This window comes from Antedon bifida, chromosome 3, assembly GCF_963402885.1.
Source record: "Antedon bifida chromosome 3, ecAntBifi1.1, whole genome shotgun sequence".
NCBI classification, from domain to species: Eukaryota; Metazoa; Echinodermata; class Crinoidea; order Comatulida; family Antedonidae; genus Antedon; species Antedon bifida.
The window spans coordinates 34,142,269-34,160,702 of record NC_136228.1 but is presented as its reverse complement, the minus strand read 5'-3'; the positions used below and the strand labels follow the sequence as shown (position 1 = coordinate 34,160,702).

At 32.3% G+C, this 18,434-nt stretch overlaps 4 protein-coding genes across 4 annotated transcripts in view; 2 read left to right on the top strand and 2 right to left on the bottom strand.

Moving 5' to 3' along the window:
* The window catches only part of LOC144837999 (protein C10-like), a 46,396-nt gene that overhangs the window by 9,261 nt on the left and 18,701 nt on the right, over positions 1–18,434 (bottom strand). The window lies entirely within an intron of this gene.
* On the top strand, positions 1,717–3,826 carry LOC144838398 (rhodopsin, GQ-coupled-like). The gene is made up of 3 exons (XM_078693737.1): positions 1,717–2,590; positions 3,287–3,478; positions 3,752–3,826. The coding sequence occupies exons 1-3, from the start codon at positions 1,826–1,828 to the stop codon at positions 3,824–3,826; spliced, it is 1,032 nt and encodes a 343-aa protein (XP_078549863.1). The 5' UTR covers positions 1,717–1,825.
* Positions 4,229–17,582, top strand: LOC144837972 (AP-5 complex subunit beta-1-like). The gene is made up of 23 exons (XM_078693293.1): positions 4,229–4,363; positions 4,820–5,035; positions 5,556–5,690; positions 6,239–6,316; positions 7,566–7,624; positions 7,848–7,899; positions 8,058–8,111; positions 8,340–8,501; positions 8,778–8,852; positions 9,306–9,449; positions 9,827–9,968; positions 10,185–10,338; positions 10,604–10,693; positions 11,015–11,150; positions 11,642–11,777; positions 12,119–12,225; positions 14,561–14,688; positions 14,955–15,081; positions 15,305–15,395; positions 15,590–15,689; positions 16,028–16,189; positions 16,744–16,856; positions 17,054–17,582. The coding sequence occupies exons 1-23, from the start codon at positions 4,304–4,306 to the stop codon at positions 17,218–17,220; spliced, it is 2,688 nt and encodes an 895-aa protein (XP_078549419.1). The 5' UTR covers positions 4,229–4,303; the 3' UTR covers positions 17,221–17,582.
* LOC144837969 (uncharacterized) overlaps positions 15,154–18,434 on the bottom strand; it is a 40,099-nt gene continuing 36,818 nt past the window's right edge. The window contains exon 9 of the mRNA XM_078693286.1: positions 15,154–15,257. Coding sequence (XP_078549412.1) covers positions 15,197–15,257 — 61 coding nt within the window. The 3' untranslated portion in view covers positions 15,154–15,196. The remainder of the gene's footprint in view (positions 15,258–18,434) is intronic.

Genomic DNA, 18,434 nt, shown 5'->3' with positions numbered 1-18,434 from the left:
TGCGTTGCACTTTCAATGCCGTTCCGTTACGCAAACTATTTCCAACCAAAGAAGACTAAACGGTATGTTGTTGCTACGTTGGCGTTGATTGTGTTTTTGAATTCAGTTCCATTTGTTGGTATTGGAAGCTATGATGCTCTTTTGGATGAACCCGTCATATGTAGATACAGTTATTCCCCATCTGACCCTGCTATTTATATGGTTCATTTGGGGGCTTATTTGTTCTGTGGTTGGTCAGAAGTATTCATTGGCGCAGTTTGTAATATCGTCGTCGTTTATCAAATTTACAAGATGTCAAAGGTCAATTTGGTTGGCGTTAACCAAGAAAGTAGAAGTCAGGTTAAAAACATGGAAAGTGAAATGAACATTGCGAGGACAGTTGTCATCATATTTGTAGGCTTCACTTGTTGCTGGGTTCCTGTGCTGGTAGGCCATTTGTTGTTTTATGGTTTATTCCAACATCATACAAACATAACATTCAATGCAACATATTTGTTTTGCTGTAAAAATATTCAAGAAGTTCGCCCATAACCATTTAAAGATGTATTGTCTCCAAAAAACATGAAAAATAATGATTAATAAAATCAGACTTTTAATAGATTATTTTGCATTTTTAATAAAGCTAATCACTTTCGTATAAAAAAACAATTCATGTTTTCACTTATAAAATGACAAAATAAATGGTTATAATAAAACCCATTGACTATTTGATGCTTTAAATTACAGTTTTTTGGGTAAATACATTTTTTTTCGATCCAATTTGTGGTCAAAGTGGATAACTATTAGGTGACATTAAGATGGCATATTAAACAATAAACTTTTTTTGTTAAGAATTATTTTTTCAGGGGGACAATACATCTTTAACAGTATCTACAGTAAATTTATAATGTTTATTTCGTTCTTTTCAGATAGTACTGATGTTCAAGAGACTAGGAATATCTCTCCCCGAAGTGTTTGGATTCGCAGCAGGTCTACTGCTTATCGGAAATCACTTAGTTGATCCAATCTCGTTTGTATTAGCTCGTCCGGGATTTTACAAATTCATTCTTTCAAAGTTCTGTATATTTATCAATCGTAGTCCATCGGAATCGATAACTATGTCTGGCACAAGTGGTTTACAAGGATCTACTACATGTTAGTGTTATTCAAAAGCAGAATGTACTGGTGGTTAAAAGAAAAATGGAAGTGGAACCGTATGGATTTACGATGATTCTACGCCGCGATCCACTCTTGAATAGAATATTAGTAACTTCTAATGCAATGCATATTCAGAATGTTCAAATTTTCACCTCGTATTAAATACATCGTACATCATGTTCTCTTAGAAACTGGTTGATAGCATTAAGCTACTAATGGCCAGAGAACATGTGATACTTCCTACTCTGCTAAAATCGATTATAATAAGATAATAAGTTTGGTTAAATCCATAATTTTCAATGGATTTAAAATTTCCTTTTCAAGGTAAACAAATAATGTTTTTCATTTGTCAGTTTCGTGCACTGCAGTCGTTAGAGTAAAACAAATCTAATTACAATATCCATCTTTAAAAATTCACTCTGACTCATTTTCCACCAATAATATATCACTACGTAATATCGAATTATATAATCGTGATAAAGATTAATAAAAAGGTGATTGTTGTCGAAATGAACTTGTGTCTGTGTGTTGTTGTTAATAATGTGTGAGTCTACTGATCAATCGCTAAACTCCCAAGTTTATTTTGTTGAATGACCATCTGAATTTTCTAGGCCTAAACTTATCATCAACCGTCTTCAAGTTTTGCCAATTCTCGACAAAAAGCAAGGACGTACACATAGTTTGCAACATGGTACAAAACAATACAACAGAGTTTGACTACGAGTTTGAGTACGTCAACAAAGAAGACAGCAATATAGTTGTCTATATAATACTCACTGGCGCATTTGTAGCTAACTTTATTGCTGTTGGGTTTCTTTATAAACTTTTGCAGAAGCGTAAAGATGAGAACCATGTAATCATTTTATTCGCGTTAATCCTCGTTGACTTTGTATCTATAAGTTTATATGTGATTCGTACACCTATATATTATCTGGCATTATACGTAAACAAGCCAAATATTTGGTGCAGTTCTTACGGTTTTATGAATTACTTATTTCCGTTATCATCCGGGGCGATATGGACACTGATGTCTTTTGAGAGGTGCGTTGCACTTTCAATGCCGTTCCGTTACGCAAACTATTTCCAACCCAAGAAGACTAAACTGTATATCGTTGTTACTTTGATGTTTATGACGTTTGTATGTGCAATGCCGTTTGTTGGTATTGGACGATATGGTGTTCTTTTGTACGAGCCCATTGTGTGCATTCAACTCTATTTTCCTCAAGATCCTTCTCTTTTTATGGTTCATTTGGGAACTTATTTGTTCTGTGGTTGGTCAATAGTGATTATTGGTGCAGTTTGTAATATCGTCGTGGTTAATCAAATTTACAAAATGTCAAAGGTCACCTTGGTTACCCCAGAAGATAGAAGGCGAATGGAAAGCGAGATGAACATTGCGAGAACAGCTATCATTATCTGTATAGGTTTCACTAGTTGCTGGGTTCCAGTATTGGTAAGCAATAGTTCACAAGCATTTATCAACAGAGACGCGTGATAAGTGAAAAATGTGTGGGTATGCCTATTCCATCAACGCTCCAAGAGTAACGTTTGTCTACACTATCAAACTTTATGTTTAAAAAAAATGTCCATATAATGGACATGATGATGTCACATGGTGATATCACTACCATATTTAAGCATACAGTATCACTACCATATTTGGGCACATCACACTAGTTTGATAGTGTAGACAGCGCTTGTGATTATTCGAACTTTCGGTTGAGACTGGTCAACTCGTCGCTTAATGCGTTGCGACTACGTCCTTGTGTTGCGTCGCTAGGTGGGAACCAAGCTTAACTGTTCCTTTAGTCACACATTCTGAAATGAAAACTCACTAGATATCATTTATAACACTTTGTTATGATTGGTTTCCACTAGAGACGCAACACAACGACCCAGCATAACGCAACGTAAGGGATTTGACCAATCATAAGCGATGGATTTATTCGGCTGTCGCTGGTCAACACGCTTTACGTTGCGTTAACGTCCTTGCGTTGCGTCCTAGTGGGAACCACGCTTTACTCGAAAAGGTAGATGCTCACCGAACGCAATTGTGGTTATGTTTATACTTGTGTGTCTCTGTCACTTAGAATCATTCTTAAGCTGTTTCAGTTGAGGGGATGACCACTTTTCTTTCCTTTTTCTACAGATAGTGCTAACTTTTGTGAGACTTGGAGTGCATGTTAGCAACGAGCTTGCTTTCGCATCGGCTGTATTGCTTCTTACAAACCACTTAGTCGATCCAATCTCTTGTGTGTTGGCTCGTCCAGGATTCTATAAGTTCATTTTTTCAAAGTTCTGTATATTCAACTGTTCACCACCACGTCATATATTGGCGTCTGTTAGTCCATCCGACACATAATTCATAAGGAAATGATCCTGCAGTCCTGCTCGTCGTGTTAAAGGCTTATAAGTTATTTCTAGTAAAAACTGAGGGTATATAACTGTATGGGTTTAAAATTTACTACGGTACTGTTGTGTTAGAATTGTTGTAGACAAATGCAGGGGAAATGATAACATACATAAGAGAATGTATATAAATATTAATTATTAGTATAAAAGGTGGAACGTTTATAAAATGAGAATGATATTTTGTTCTTGGTATTACTATTAGGGTGTGTTGATAGAGATACTGGTGACCTTACCAAAAAAGATTCAGAATTTGAATCTCGACGAAACCGGTTTTTAGAGCTCATAAGTTTCAGAAGGGGTCCTCAACCCCCCTCAATATAAAAACAAGTAGATATTATGTTTATGAAAATAATATTCATATACAAAAAGAGAAACAATTGCGATATTCTTTAGATAAAATAAAATTTGTAAGTAGGCCTACATTTTAAGTATCAAATATTAATTACTTATTTCAGTGTTTGTTTCAAAATATAATAAAATTAATTTGTGTTGAAAATAAATAAAAACACTTTATTGGCTAAATTGTCATTTTGTACACATTTTTCAACCACTGTTACTTGTATGTGGGGAGTCGAGTATTATATGTTGAGCGCGCACATGTTTTATTTGGGAATTTCCACTTACCTTGCCAACTCTTATAGCGCCACCATGTTCAGATGCCCCAGATGTCAAAATGTCAGCCTCCAGTGTGAATGTTTTGCCGAACAACTCTTTAAATATATTGCGAAATGTGGTCGAATTCCGAAAATCTCCAATGACATTTTTCGTTACACACATGACTGATGAAGATGGATTTGTATTAGATCTCCTTCAGGTTGTTGAGCTATTAAATTTAGATAATCTGCCTGCCTGGGCTAGAGCCAGGCCAGTGGTAGGCTAGGCAGGCGGCGAACCCCTGCTGCTGGGCCTAGCTTGGCTAGACACCTAGGCCTACACTGTAGGCTGCTAGGTATATAAGCAAGCTAGGCCTATCGTAACCGAATAAATAATTATCACTAGACCTAGCTCTAGCTAGGCTAATCTGTCCTCTCTTTGTTTGTTGTTTTATTTAACAGCAGATATTTATGATGGCTAATTTTAATTTTATAATAATAAAAAAAAACAACTGTGATTTTGACATGACGAACGATTTCAGTGTGAAAATAAATGAGGCTTTGGGACTCAACTTCAACACGGTAAATTTGGAATAGATAGAATAACTATTATGTGACATTAAAATTTCAACAAAACAAATGTAAAATAATAATTAATATGTTTTTTTAAATACTAGTCTATGTACTCTGAAGACATACCAGAAAGTGTTAAGATTCAGATTATTGGAGTTCTGCAAGATAGTGCGCCAGTTTTATTGACTAACAGCACTAGCATTGAACAGACGATAGGTTCATTACGCAACATCTACCAGCAAGCAGACAGTAGACGCTGGCTCTTCCAAAGTCAAGTACTCGTTGCCATCACTACTATTTTGCTAGGATTAAACCAATTGGTATGATCATTTAAAAAAAAAACACTTCTGAAACACAGTTTCTATTCATCAAAAACATTAATTTAAATTATATTAAATTAATACATAGAATAATGTAGTCCTTATGTTGTAGTAAATAGGTTTGCGGTTCTCCAACCTAGGTCAGGTCAATCGATGTGTCGCCGGTCGTCACCTGGACCTAGAAACCATCAAACCTGTGTTGAGATGAAGAGCAATGACACAACACATCTCAATATTTCCACATGCATAATGAACTAACATGACTTAGTTTGGTTGTCAGTTATCTGTCTTCGCAAATTGAAAGTTCTCATGGTGTACCACAAACCTAACTTTACTAGTTTTTATTCGCATGCAAATCTTTAAACAATTTTGGTTCTGTAGTAGTTATGGCAATATCAAATTATTTATAATATTACTAGTCATGAGCAGATTTATAATAATATGATTTATAACTGATCCAATATATTAACAAACATGACATGGATGAATTTCCAAAATTTATTTATTTTTTTGTTTAAAGGCAGAGCAGAAAGAGCTGGTAGTGGATCTAATTAACCTGCTGTTAGGAGTAATATCAAAGATAAATAATGGAGCTGATCGACATCTAAGAGGTACAGCCTGTGAATGTCTAAGAGAAATAGAAACTATGCACCCTGTAAGTATAGATTTCGACAACCCTTTTAAAGCTACGTTTACACAGAGCCTGGATTCTGTATTAGCGTATATTCACAATAGATAGCCTCCGATTGCTCTTGTTATATAAGGCTACAGTAGGCCTAGCTGCCTCCTACCACATCCCCCTGTGAAGAGCCAATTTATTCTGGTCAATAGTGAACAAACCTATTGAAAACTATCAGCGGTGGATTCAAAGGAAGGGTGGGGGTGGCAGTCGGCCCAGGCCCCCTCTAAATTTCACAAATTGTTATGCAAAACATCAAATTCAATTCAGCACTTCATTTCACTACTCCCCTCCCCACCCCCTTTTCAAAATTAAACATCCTGGATCTGCCACTGATAACAACAAAATAGCCTAACTAGACTAAATAGCTAAAACTAGGCTACATTGAACCTGTCCTACCACATCAGTTCGGAGCCAATTTATTTTGGTCAATATTGCAAAAACACTGTATACAAAAAAAAAACAACAACCTGTAGAAAATAGGCATTGATTATCATTGCTTACTTATATTTTTTTTTCTGTAGGGAATTCTGATGAAGAAGGTGGAGCATCTTTATTCTATGATACAACTAGAGAGAACTCATGTCTGTCAAAGTTACATGGTTTGTTGATTTCAGTTTTAGAAGATGCTATTAAGAAAGAAAAAAACAATTAAATTTCTTATTTGTACATACAATACATATGTATAACTTTGTTGTAAATAGTTTTTACACTTTTCATCACAGACTGTTATATATATATTATATATATTTGGGTTGGTGATTCTCTCTTAATAATGTCACATGATAATCATCATAATAGTCACATGATAATCATCATAATAGTCACATGATAATCATCATAATAGTCACATGATAATCATCATAATAGTCACATGATAATCATCATAATAGTCACATGATAATCATCATAATAGTCACATGATAATCATCATAATAGTCACAAAAACATGTCCTTGAATAGCTATAAATAAACATAATGGTTTTAGAATATAAATTAAAGTATAGTAATTGCATCTTGAAAGCAATGTGATTATCAGTAATTGCATGTTGAGATTGCATTATAATTATATTTGAATCCAAAACCATTATGCTATTTACAATCAATGTCATTGTTGATGGAGTTAAGTACAGTGTGACGTCTTCACTTAATACTTTATTTGTTTACATCCTTAGGTCTGTTTCTGCTGAATAGACCTATTATTTAAAAAATGTAATTTTTATACTGACTGTATTTCTACTCAATTTTTGCTCCAAAATAACCATTTAAATCAGTGGGTGGTTGTTGACAAAAATCATCCTGGCGGTTAATTCAAACGTTACTTCAGTGTAGTTCACTCTAGGTCAGCAGCTGTCAATCAAATAACTGTTATTTTGTGTTGCAGCTAAAAGTTGCCCAGCAATAACCGGTTCTAACACCAAATTGAATGGGTGTTGTAACCGGTTATTTTGCGCTGCCTTGTAACAGGTTATTTGGTTGTCCTGTTTCTGCTCCCAAGAAATTGGAGTTAATTTATTCACACCGATTTTAACTGGTTATTTTTATGCAGCAGAAACAGGACCCTTGACTCGCATTTCATGGTTGATAAAAATATAACGGCACAGTTTTATGAATGAAATTTTACATGGAACATATATAAGACATGATTATTAATGTTAGTTTCTTTTAAATTTCATGTAACTTTCGGTAATTTAAATGATTACACAGGTATGTTTATGTATACTTTGCATTTAAATATAAATCATCCCAGAATTATATTTTCCTTGTTATGATAATCATCAGATGATTTCCTCTCACATTATTAAATCATCATTCCATGTTTTATCATTTTTGTACCTTTATATTTCACAGGCCCTGTTTGTTACTGTGCTAAACAATGTTGTAGTGTATGTAGCATCATCACAAACCAGGTAATATATATGTTAATGTTCTTTTATATTTGATGACTCAATTTATTGGTTAGTCAATCAAACTAGTTTAACAAAAAAAGTGTGATTTACCCAAATTTTCCCCATCACATACCATGTGTTCATATATACATTTGTTTGTCACATAAAGTTTGATAGTGTAGACAGATAATTTTTTTGACAAATCCACAAATAAAAATATTTATTCTTTTTATTCACTTCTCAGAAAAGACAGTTCCATATCTGATATGTTGTGTAATAGAAAAGAACCGTTAAAGGTAATGTACCAAGCCAAAATAAAAATGCAATCTAATCTAACTGTCTTATAGTTTTCAGCCAAGCCGTTTATCTACTTATTATTTAAAAAAAATGTCCATTCATTTGCATCTTTTTTAATAGAGGTTGATTATTTATTCTCCTTAAAATATCATTTCAGCCTCTAATTCTTGCTGAGGACTTTTCAAGCAACGCATTGCAGCTGCAACCCAAGGTATGAAATTGTGTCATTACAAATAAAATCAATTTTAATATCCAAAACCTGATTTAAACTGCCAAAGGAAAATAGTAATATCTCTGTGTAACACGGTTGGACCAAACCCACCTTAAGTTTTGGTCAAAGTGGGCACTGGACAAAATATTAGTTTCAGTATAAAACTATTTGTTTTACTTTACAGTCGGTTAAACCATTTATTAATACAAATATAAATTTTATTTTCAGAAGGAAACAATACTTTTACCTTCTATCATTGACACGTGTGAACTGAAAAGAGCGTCTGCATTTTTAATGGAAAGTCTGTCGTTAATGACGACACCTGTGCAGTGTTATGTACTAAACAACATTATGCAGTATATTGCTACAGTTCCTAGTCTTTCATCTTTGGTAAGTTAAGCTCTGTCTACACTATCAAAAAAGTGTGATGTGCCCAAATATGGTAGTGATATGCTTAAATATGGTAGTGATATGACATCATCATGTCCATATATGGGCACATCACATTTTTTTGTCAGTCAATGCAGACAGGGCTTTATATTCAATGAGTTTATGGGGTGAGCTTTTGGCACAGTTGGCAACTGTCAGTGTGATTTCAAGGTTGTTATAGACACAGTCGAATGTGTGTGTGAAATTGTTTGATAAATTGTTTCTTTTTGTATTTAGACCTTCAAGTCTCATTTATTAGAACTATTCTGTACTTCGGACTTGTCTCTATTTCATCTAGCACTTCAACTTAAGGTAAGAACTCTAAACATTAGATTCATTTTTTTTTATAAATAGAATAGTTAGGTAGAATATTTGCAAGAATATCTTAATTTATGATAGGATGTAATATGCTTTAATTAGCTCTTTTAATTTCATCCATTAAGCCTTGGTTCACACTAGCAGACTGTCAAAATCCAAATCGGGTCTAACGTATCGCAATCTGCGTATGAACTAATATTTACTTTAGGTCAAATCACGCTTTTGGCGACTCTAGTGTATTCGCTTTGTTTTTTGTGAGAGAAATGACTTTTGAAATTGCTTCATTTTTTTAAACTTTTATATCTAGATAATGCTTATCTAACCACTTTTTGTCTAAACCCAGGGATATTAGAATTAGATATTATGTTGATTTAATAATGTTATGTTTTAGTCAAGTGATAACTGTAGTACAATTATTTACAGTAATCATTACAATTACTTATTTAGGCAGTTTTCAAAGAGAATTTAATAAGCGATACAGAGGAGGATATGTTACTACGGCGATTGTTGCTATGTACTAATCATCCATCATTGACGGCTGCACATCGTCTTCTGTGTTGTGATTGGCTGAAATATTTTCCAGAAAATGAGGCTAGTTGTATTTGAAAATAAATGCATTTTTCTGGTGAATATAGAGGGATCTAACTGCTTTAATAATTATTTGACTAGTAAATTTAAATTTGCGGTACACCATTTGTTTCACCATGCCAACCATTCAACAATAATAATAATTATTGAGTTTTTAACGAAAAACAATTTGTGACTGGCTTTCTAAAGATACGCAAGAGCTAGAATAGTGTGTAATGGGATGATTAGTGTTTACGTATACAATTTTATATTCTAAAAATTACAATTAGATCCACTTAGATGTAGTTTTTCTTTCAACCTTGGAATAGCAAAAAACATGACGTACAATAATTACATAAAATATGGTCCATTAAAATTGTGGTTTATTTTTTCTATAATAGGATAAAGAAGTTTGTGCCTTACCAAAGAAAATAATGGTAAACAACATTAGTGCGCTGTTTCCAAAAGTGTTTGATGGCTTAGATACAACGCTGATTAAACTGAGCATGCTCAATGAGTGTTTTACGCCAAGCAGCTCAAACGGTACAAAATCTTTTAATACTAGATAAAATCAAGATTGCTTAATGTAAAAAGAAAAAGTACTTGAGGGCAGTACATTATTAAAAACGGTGTATCAATCTCTTTTACGTAATAATGATGTTAGAGGACAGTATACCATTAATTTTCAACATCTCAACATCTCATCCAAAGGTTTCGGTTTTATATAAAGTCTTATCCATTTTAAATAAATGTTCACAGATGCTTCTATCAGCATCCTAATGGGCTGTCTACAGCCACTGCAGAAATCTATTCGTCATGGAATTACGGGTCGATCAGCCGTGACTTTGTATCGAGCTTTGTTCCAGTATTTTAAGAAACATCACAACACTATTTTAAAAGACGATATCTTCAGGTAAATAATATTTTACAAATAATGGTTGTTATGAGTCGCATGGGAAAATATTTCATGAGTCGAAAGATAGACTGTTCTATTCAACAAGCTTTGTTAGACGCAACAATGTAAGGCACAACATACACAGCATGACCAATCACAAGTGACCGTTTGAATAATTCATCGCTTGTGATTGGACAAATCACTTACATTGCATCTTTAGTTGAAATCAGATGCTTGATACGAAGTAATTTAATATAATTATTTTCTTTGTTTTTTTTTTCAGTTTACTGTTAGGTACGGTTCTTAAGTATCCTGTATTTACACCTCATACCATCAACTTTCTACATTGTGTTCACCAACATGTTCCTCAAAGGTATTTAATTTAATCATTGAAAAATGACAATGCTCTGGGTATCAGTGGCTGGATCTCAATGGAGATACAAAAACCAAAAAGCTAATTCAAAACAGCCAGAAAAATTTGCAGAGCTTTTAGGGAAAACTAGCCCTTCATCAGTGCAAGTGTATCTAGTATAGATTGATTAAAGTAACATTAAATTACTGTAATTGTCTTTAAAAATTAATTTGATGAATATTTTATTTAAAAATTCATGATGCAGTATTTTTAAAGAATTTTTTATAGAATTATTTGAAAATATATCTATATTTATGAATTAAATAAATTTATATTTTTAAGTGATTTTCCAGTGAAGTTGTTAAAAGCAACAGCTGAAGAAATTGTAGAAATGGACAAATCTGTAATCTTGAAAAATCTCAACAATTACTTACTATTAATGGAAAGAATATCAGCAGAAGTGGATATCAACCCAAAGGTTTGTTTAGTTGTGTCCACACACTCAAGTTAATCATGCATAGAACGGATTTAAGCTAATCCAAATCATATCCATCCGATAAAGTGCTCATGTGATCCTTTAACTTTCTTACACCTGTGTGTGTCGTTGACTCCGATAAAACTTCCGGTACTTCTGATAAATTTTGTTACAGGCACAGAAACAGCATAATTAATCTCACTATAATTATCTTTTTATGTTATTAATCTCAATAAACTATTTATTAGCGTTTCAACACATCGTCTCAGCTCAACGCCATGCTGTGACCAAACAGAACTAATGATTTATATTATTTTGTTTATATACTTTTGAGTGTTGGTGTGGCATACCTTTTACCCCTCTTGGCACACTCTAAAGTCTATGTGTTGTTTTAAATGTTTGCTGAAATGAAGAAAATAAAATAAATAAATTAAGATAACATTTAGTTATTTTCAACAGTGTGACTGAATCTAAAAATATTTTGTTTCTTTCAGCCAATTTTATGCTTTTTACATCGGCTGTTGAAAAGCTCAAACTTGTGTACTGAAGGGAATTGGTTGCTTGGTAACAACATTCTAGGAGTTTGTAATAGTTGTATGCATTGTCATAATACAACAGATATCTTCACAGGTATATTGAATTCACAAATAATTATTCCCTTGAAAGAGACTATGACTTATAATTTAATATGGGACTGGTATATGAATTGGCACAGGTTCAAGGCACTCCTCAGGTTCTAGTGGTTAATTAAGTTTTCTCGATTAAGAATTGGAAGTACACCAACTGGCCACTGTCTACTAAAAGAATCTAATAAATCTTTTAAAAAGAGTACGGGAATACCCTGTTATTCATTACTTTGAGGAAAATATAATTTCTACTAATTTATGAACCGTAGGTAACTAAATCTTGGTACTTAGAAAGTGTAAGACAGATCTTTGGATTTGAAATTTATTTCTGTTCTTTCTTTATAGATCTTGGAAATTTACTATATGTTATGCTTACAGAATTCAACCAACTTGATGTACGAGATAGAGCAAGATTTTACTATGCTATTCTAACTAACCTATCTACAGAAAAGGTATCCTTTCAAATAGTTTGATTGATTTATTCAGAATAAATGGATATTAATCAAATTCTTTAAATGAACAGAATTCATAATATATTATACAAATAATGAATGTTTGTGAGTGAGTGTGAATAGGGTGTATGTTTTTGTGCTTTACTGTCAAAGGTGGGAGGCTAAGCTATTTAAAAAAGGAAGCATAGTAGAAAAGTTATAATCTACACTACAGGCTGGTTTTTGTTAAGTCACCTATTGTTGCACAAAATTATAAACATTTGTAACAGAAATATTAAAAGATATAATATTGTCCTCCCGAAAATATTTTTTTTAAAAATGTTTTGTTGAATATGCCATTTTAATGTAACTTGACCAAAAATTGGATAAAAAAATATTATTCACCTGAAAAAAATTGTAATTTAACACCAAAAAAATAGTCAAATTGACTGGAAGTCAGTGGGTTTTTGGTTGAATTTAACTTTGATTTAACTTTAATTAGTTATCCGCTTGGTATACCAAGCGGATAACTCCTTGTTATTGTATGAGATCAATATTTTTTTTCTGTATTATTCTTCTTTCCTTCCTTCCTTTTTGTGAGTCGTGTTTCTCTAAAATGTGTAAACATAACATTTCATAACTTTGACAACATATGGGCATTTACGTGAAGTTGTGCACCTCCTATTTTTGAATGACGTCATAGTTGCGCAACGTGACTTACGCGCAATTTTATGAATTTCAATGATTGATCATAGATTAAAAACCAAAAGTCATTTAGTATTGACACTTTGACAAAATTTAAGTCATATCAGGGGCAAACTTTCTACGGATTAAAAATGGCATGTTTCACAAGAAGTTACGCGCGCACGCGCATTTAAAATTTCAAAATGCGCAAAATTAATTTCTAATCAACTTTTTACGCGTTTCTTGTCATTTTGAGCATGTCAAAAATTCCCACAGGCGCGCAATTTTTTACGCGCGCGGTGCGTACGTAGCGTTAAAAACATATTTTTTTCTCTTGAATTATATTTTTCAAGCCTTTCCTAGTAATTTTGAAAACAATTTAGACCTTTTTCAGTTTAAATAACGCCATACGAACACGTTGAATTAGACAATTTGTGCGCGTTTTTTATGAAAAAGCTTAAAAAATCGTCAAAATTATGTCTTTTTTTAAACAGTCATAGTTTCTAAAGTAAACCGTTAACCGTTTATTTTTATTACAAAATCTAGAAGTTGATGAGTTGTAGATATCGGATCATGCATCAATAAGGCTAAAAAAACATTGTGACGTCATCGTATGGCCACACGAATGTAAAATATAGGATTTTTGTCTCTTTCGTTATTGCTCATCACATTCAATGGAGCGCATCACGCTTATCTGTATTCCTTTTTCTCCTACATTTATATATTGTGTAGGTCAATCAACTTTCTTTAGCATGAGATAAAAATATTTTAATTTTTATGACGTCATCATGCCTAAAAATTTTAATTACGTGGGTCATTAATTTCATCTTTACAGTAAATTTTAATCTGTAATAGCTCGTAAGAATAAAATGTGATAATCACGATTAAAACGTTTTCTGGAAGCTATTGGATTGTAGATACGAATTCATGTAAACATTTTGCCAATCGGATGTTGTGACGTCATCATATGGCCAGTTGAATAAAAAAAGTTGTATTTTCATATTTTGCGTAATAGTTCATCACATTTAAAAGGGTGCGCATCTATATTTTACGTATTCAAATTTCTTCTACACGTTAATATGTTGTTCCTGAGATAATTTCCTTCTGAAATTGCTATCTAAGTGTTTCATTTTGATACCGTCGCCATGTTAAAAATTGGAATAAATGGCGGGTCCCGTAATTTCACCTATTCTACACTGTATGTAATATGTATACAGCTTATACTGTTTGCATGTATATACTATATGACACAAAATTGACAGAATTCAGCACTAACAGCATATCATATTCTTCAGTTCTTGTCATAATGCCATAAACTTTATCTGTGTGCAATATTCCAACGTATGACGTGCACATGGCGTTTGTCGTGGTGCGGATAACTAACTCGTCAAAGTGACGAGTTTCATGTCTAGTTTTTAAGATTATTTTGTCTTTTTATAATTGAAAACATTATTTGTTTAAATGTTTTTTCTATTGAAGTGATTAACTTTATTAAAACTGCGAAATGGCCTTTTCAAAGTCTTTTTTTTTAATAATCTTCCTTATTCATGTTTTTGAGGACAATACATCTTTAAGTAATCTATTTATACTTAATTAACCAACCAAATGGCAAAGATAATTTATGGTTTTTATTATTTTTCATTCATAATAATTGCACTACTTATTTACCTAGGTATCAAGAGTGGTATCACATGCAAGAGATTCTATGAGTCATAGTTTGTCTACACTAGCTGACAGTATCAATATTCCATCATCATCACCCGTACAAAGATATAGAGAACCAGTGTTACAGTTAATGCGGTAAGAACACTACTTAGATATCTAGAATTATTATTTAGTTCACCATCACCACCATGGAGTTGGGTAGTCAAGTGGTTAGGATAGACCTGGGTTCAATTTCTGAAAATACTAGGGAGGATAAGGCGGCTTGGAAAGGAACTGGCCATCCCACCACATAATGCCAAGGCTTATTAGTAAAATGAGCTCCTAACAGCTCATTACCCTATGTTCAGAATTGAATACAGGACCTTTACCTTTACATACTTAAAATTATTATACCATTTTAGTGTTTCTAAAGAAGGACCTACGTTGTTGACACTACCAAGCTCAAATGTCAACATTAAGACATATTTTGACAAGATTCAAGACACTGCCTCACTCTCATCAGTCACTATTAATTATAGACTTCATTTTGTAAGTATGGTACAGCTTTAAATAGCCTCTCTATTTAGGAAAGGAGATAGTTTATGGTGTAGACATCACCCAATTCCCAGTGCTGTATCTTCATATACTATCTATTTCCAAAGTATCATAGGAATATTTGGTAATACAGCATCTCATTTATATCACATGTGGTGCCTGTATCATGACTGACTTCAATTGACTAAAAGTACATATTTTTTTTATTGTATTTCAGGATAAAGACTCAGAACTAGAGGATAGAAATCAAGATATTTATGCAATAGTTATTCATTTGGAGACTAGTAGTAACTACCACAAAATGGAAGGTATAAACTGTTTGTTTGTGAATTGGTTTCTCAATTTTATGTCAACTAAAAGATGAGGTCAATAAAATGATTATTTTACTGAAATTCAAATTAATATTTATAAATAGATTGAAAATTTACATTGGAGGTCAAGAAGATTGTTGCTTTTATCTGATTTATTGTTATTTATTGTAAATTAAATTTTGTTTTAATAGATTATCAAGTTTCTCACTTGGGGCAAGGAAAAGACCAAGGGGTCATAGTTCATCTTCAGTTTTCTCCTCTTTATACAATACCAACAACATTTAGTGTCAGGTATTTGTTTACTTGTTTACTATTTCATTGAGAAGACAAACTAAAATTAGTATTGTAAAGTATTTTTACTGTATCATACCATGCTTAAACTTTAAATTGAGTCCACTTGAACAAAGATATATTAACGTTCAAAAAGTCTAAATTCTTTCGTAAAATGCACAAAAAAAACAAGATTAATGGCCTGTTCAGATTTATTTAGTCCATGACAGGCATGCAATCGCTTACATAAAAATACAATGACATACAAAATATATAACTACAACTTAATGCTTTGATTTCCTTTGGCAGCTTGTACAAAAATGAAATTATAATAATTTTTTTTGGTATTCTTAATTCAGTGCCATATTTAGCTTAGCATTAAGCCGTACAGCCACATGTAAGCTAGCAGACTTGCATGTCAGATTTGAGGACCTTTTCCTACCGCTACCTGTTTCACCTGAACTAAGAGTTGTGCTTTTTAAAAAGCTTTGGAAAAATATCCGTGACCGTGAACAAGAAAGGTAAAATATCATTTTGTTTTTCTATCTTTATATTATATTAAAGATATTGTCAACCTAAAAAAATAATTGTTTAAAATTTGTTTGTAGAATATGCCAGAATATGTCACAAATTAGTTAATATTCACATGACCAAAAATTAGATTAGCAAAAAAAAAAGATTTTGGTTAAATGTAACTGTTTATTTTGTCTTTTTATAAGTAAAATCATTATTTTTGTTCGTGAAAAATTGCAAATTGGCCTATTCAAAGTCTGATTTTATAAATGTGTATTATTTAATCTTTAACTGATAAACATATGATTTTCATGCTCCTTCCTTATTCTTTCTTATTAAAGTGTTATTATTCTTATTTGTGTCAATTAAATTACCACAGTATCGTTAGCATTATTATTTTTGTTATTGGCAGTGGGAATGGTGCTGTACCTTCTTTATCATTCTCAGATTAAGGTTTCAAACCAATTTACAAGGATTATCCTTGTGACCAAAATGGCAATGATATCTAACCTCCTAACATGACTTGCTTCTACTGTGTCATGTGTTATGTTTACTCTTCTAGTTCACACTCTTTATGCACTGAATCGGTGTGTGTCCTCCAGATTGCTGATCACAAAATGGATAAGATTGTAACCGAAGAACTGACTGACTTTTTAGTTCTTCCATCTACCGTAGGTAAGATCTGATGATGCAATATATCATCTGTATTTGTGTTGTTTTCCATTTATCTGGTGTGACTAGCTGATTGAATAATGTCCAATGGTGTATAGGCCTACCTGTTTGATTTGATTGGTTGATTACTTGTCATCACACACCTCACAATCACAATAATTTTCTTTAACAATTTGAATTTATCTTCATTTGTTTTTCAGATAATCTTCACAAGAAATGTTTTTTGGGTATTTTTCTTCCACCTCAAAGTCATCTGTTGTTAAGGATTACAAGTAATGATAACAAATCTGTTGTTTCTATAGCAACAGACAATTGGAAGATTCTTGTTCTAGTTAATAAATATCTGCATGAGCTTGAGCATCGCTGACAACGCAAAAGACAAGATGAAATTTGATTTATGATATTTAGTTATAGCACTAAATAAATTACGCATATAGTATATTTTAAAATATATTTCTAATGTAATCTATTATAGTATACCCCCAATTTTAAAAAATGTTAAGATTATATTTTTACACATGTTATATATTTCAACATGACAAAAGCTCTGTCTACACTGTCAAACTAGTTTGATGTGCCCGAATATGGTAGTGATATGCTCAAATATAGTAGTGATATGACATTATCATGTCCATATATGGGCACATTTTTTTTGTCACATAAAGTTTGATAGTGTAGACAGAGCTTTACATGTGATCAAAATAAAAGTGCAGTACTGTAATATAAATATATCAGGAATCATTTATAAGTTTAAATATAAGGTTTGTAAATATTAAATGAAATAAAGTTTAATACAAAATCAATATACTACCTTGATTCTTCAGTTTTTTACTTGTAGATTGGCAACAAAGATTCATGTAAAGGTTTTCTATCATTTTGTTTTTCTGATCATACTACAATATATGGCCAAATAATCACTTTTGAAAAAGCATACCTGTCATTTGATTGGTTGATTTTAAACTATTTATACCATGCATTATTTGGATCCATTATCACAATAGTTGGTATATTGTGACTGTGGTTGAATACTCGAAAACCAACTTGCTGTGTCAGCTAGAATTTTACACTATAAAAGGTACAAAACTATATGAAACAATTCAGTAACATAAACCTACTTTTGACAAATAACTATATAGGTCTGTAAGAGGTGGATTGAATGCTTAAAAAAGTTACTTAAAAAATAAATCACTACAAGGGTGATAGGAACATATTGATCTAATTTACAAGGAGAACATAATATATTTGGTCAGTTGTAATCATATTCATTAATTAAATGGCAAATCCTTAATTGTTTATTGACTTTATTTAAAGCCTGGAGTCTTACTCCATGGTTAAAGTGGAAATAGTGGGTAAGTCCTAGTAGGAACCTTTTAGAACAAAAGAGTTGCCATATTGTACAATATGGTCACTTTATGGTCCCTGTCAATACATATCAATAGTTCTTGTTGTTTGACACGCCAACCGTAATTAATGTAATTGATCAATCAATCAATACTCTAATTTAGCTGGGGTAAGTTAAATTTCACTAATCCGACCTCAACATGCATACTACCAAATGCGCGAATTTTCCTCTTTACACAA

Bases quoted from the DNA above. Each gene is read 5' to 3' on its own strand.
- LOC144837972 (XM_078693293.1), top strand. From the start codon at position 4,304: ATGACATTTTTCGTTACACACATGACTGATGAAGATGGATTTGTATTA. The intron at 8,853-9,305 runs GTAAGAACTCTA...TTACTTATTTAG, and splicing joins ATCTAGCACTTCAACTTAAG to GCAGTTTTCAAAGAGAATTT. The intron at 16,857-17,053 runs GTAAGATCTGAT...TTTGTTTTTCAG, and splicing joins AGTTCTTCCATCTACCGTAG to ATAATCTTCACAAGAAATGT.
- LOC144838398 (XM_078693737.1), top strand. From the start codon at position 1,826: ATGGTACAAAACAATACAACAGAGTTTGACTACGAGTTTGAGTACGTC. The intron at 2,591-3,286 runs GTAAGCAATAGT...CTTTTTCTACAG, and splicing joins GTTGCTGGGTTCCAGTATTG to ATAGTGCTAACTTTTGTGAG. The intron at 3,479-3,751 runs GTTAGTCCATCC...TATTACTATTAG, and splicing joins CACGTCATATATTGGCGTCT to GGTGTGTTGATAGAGATACT.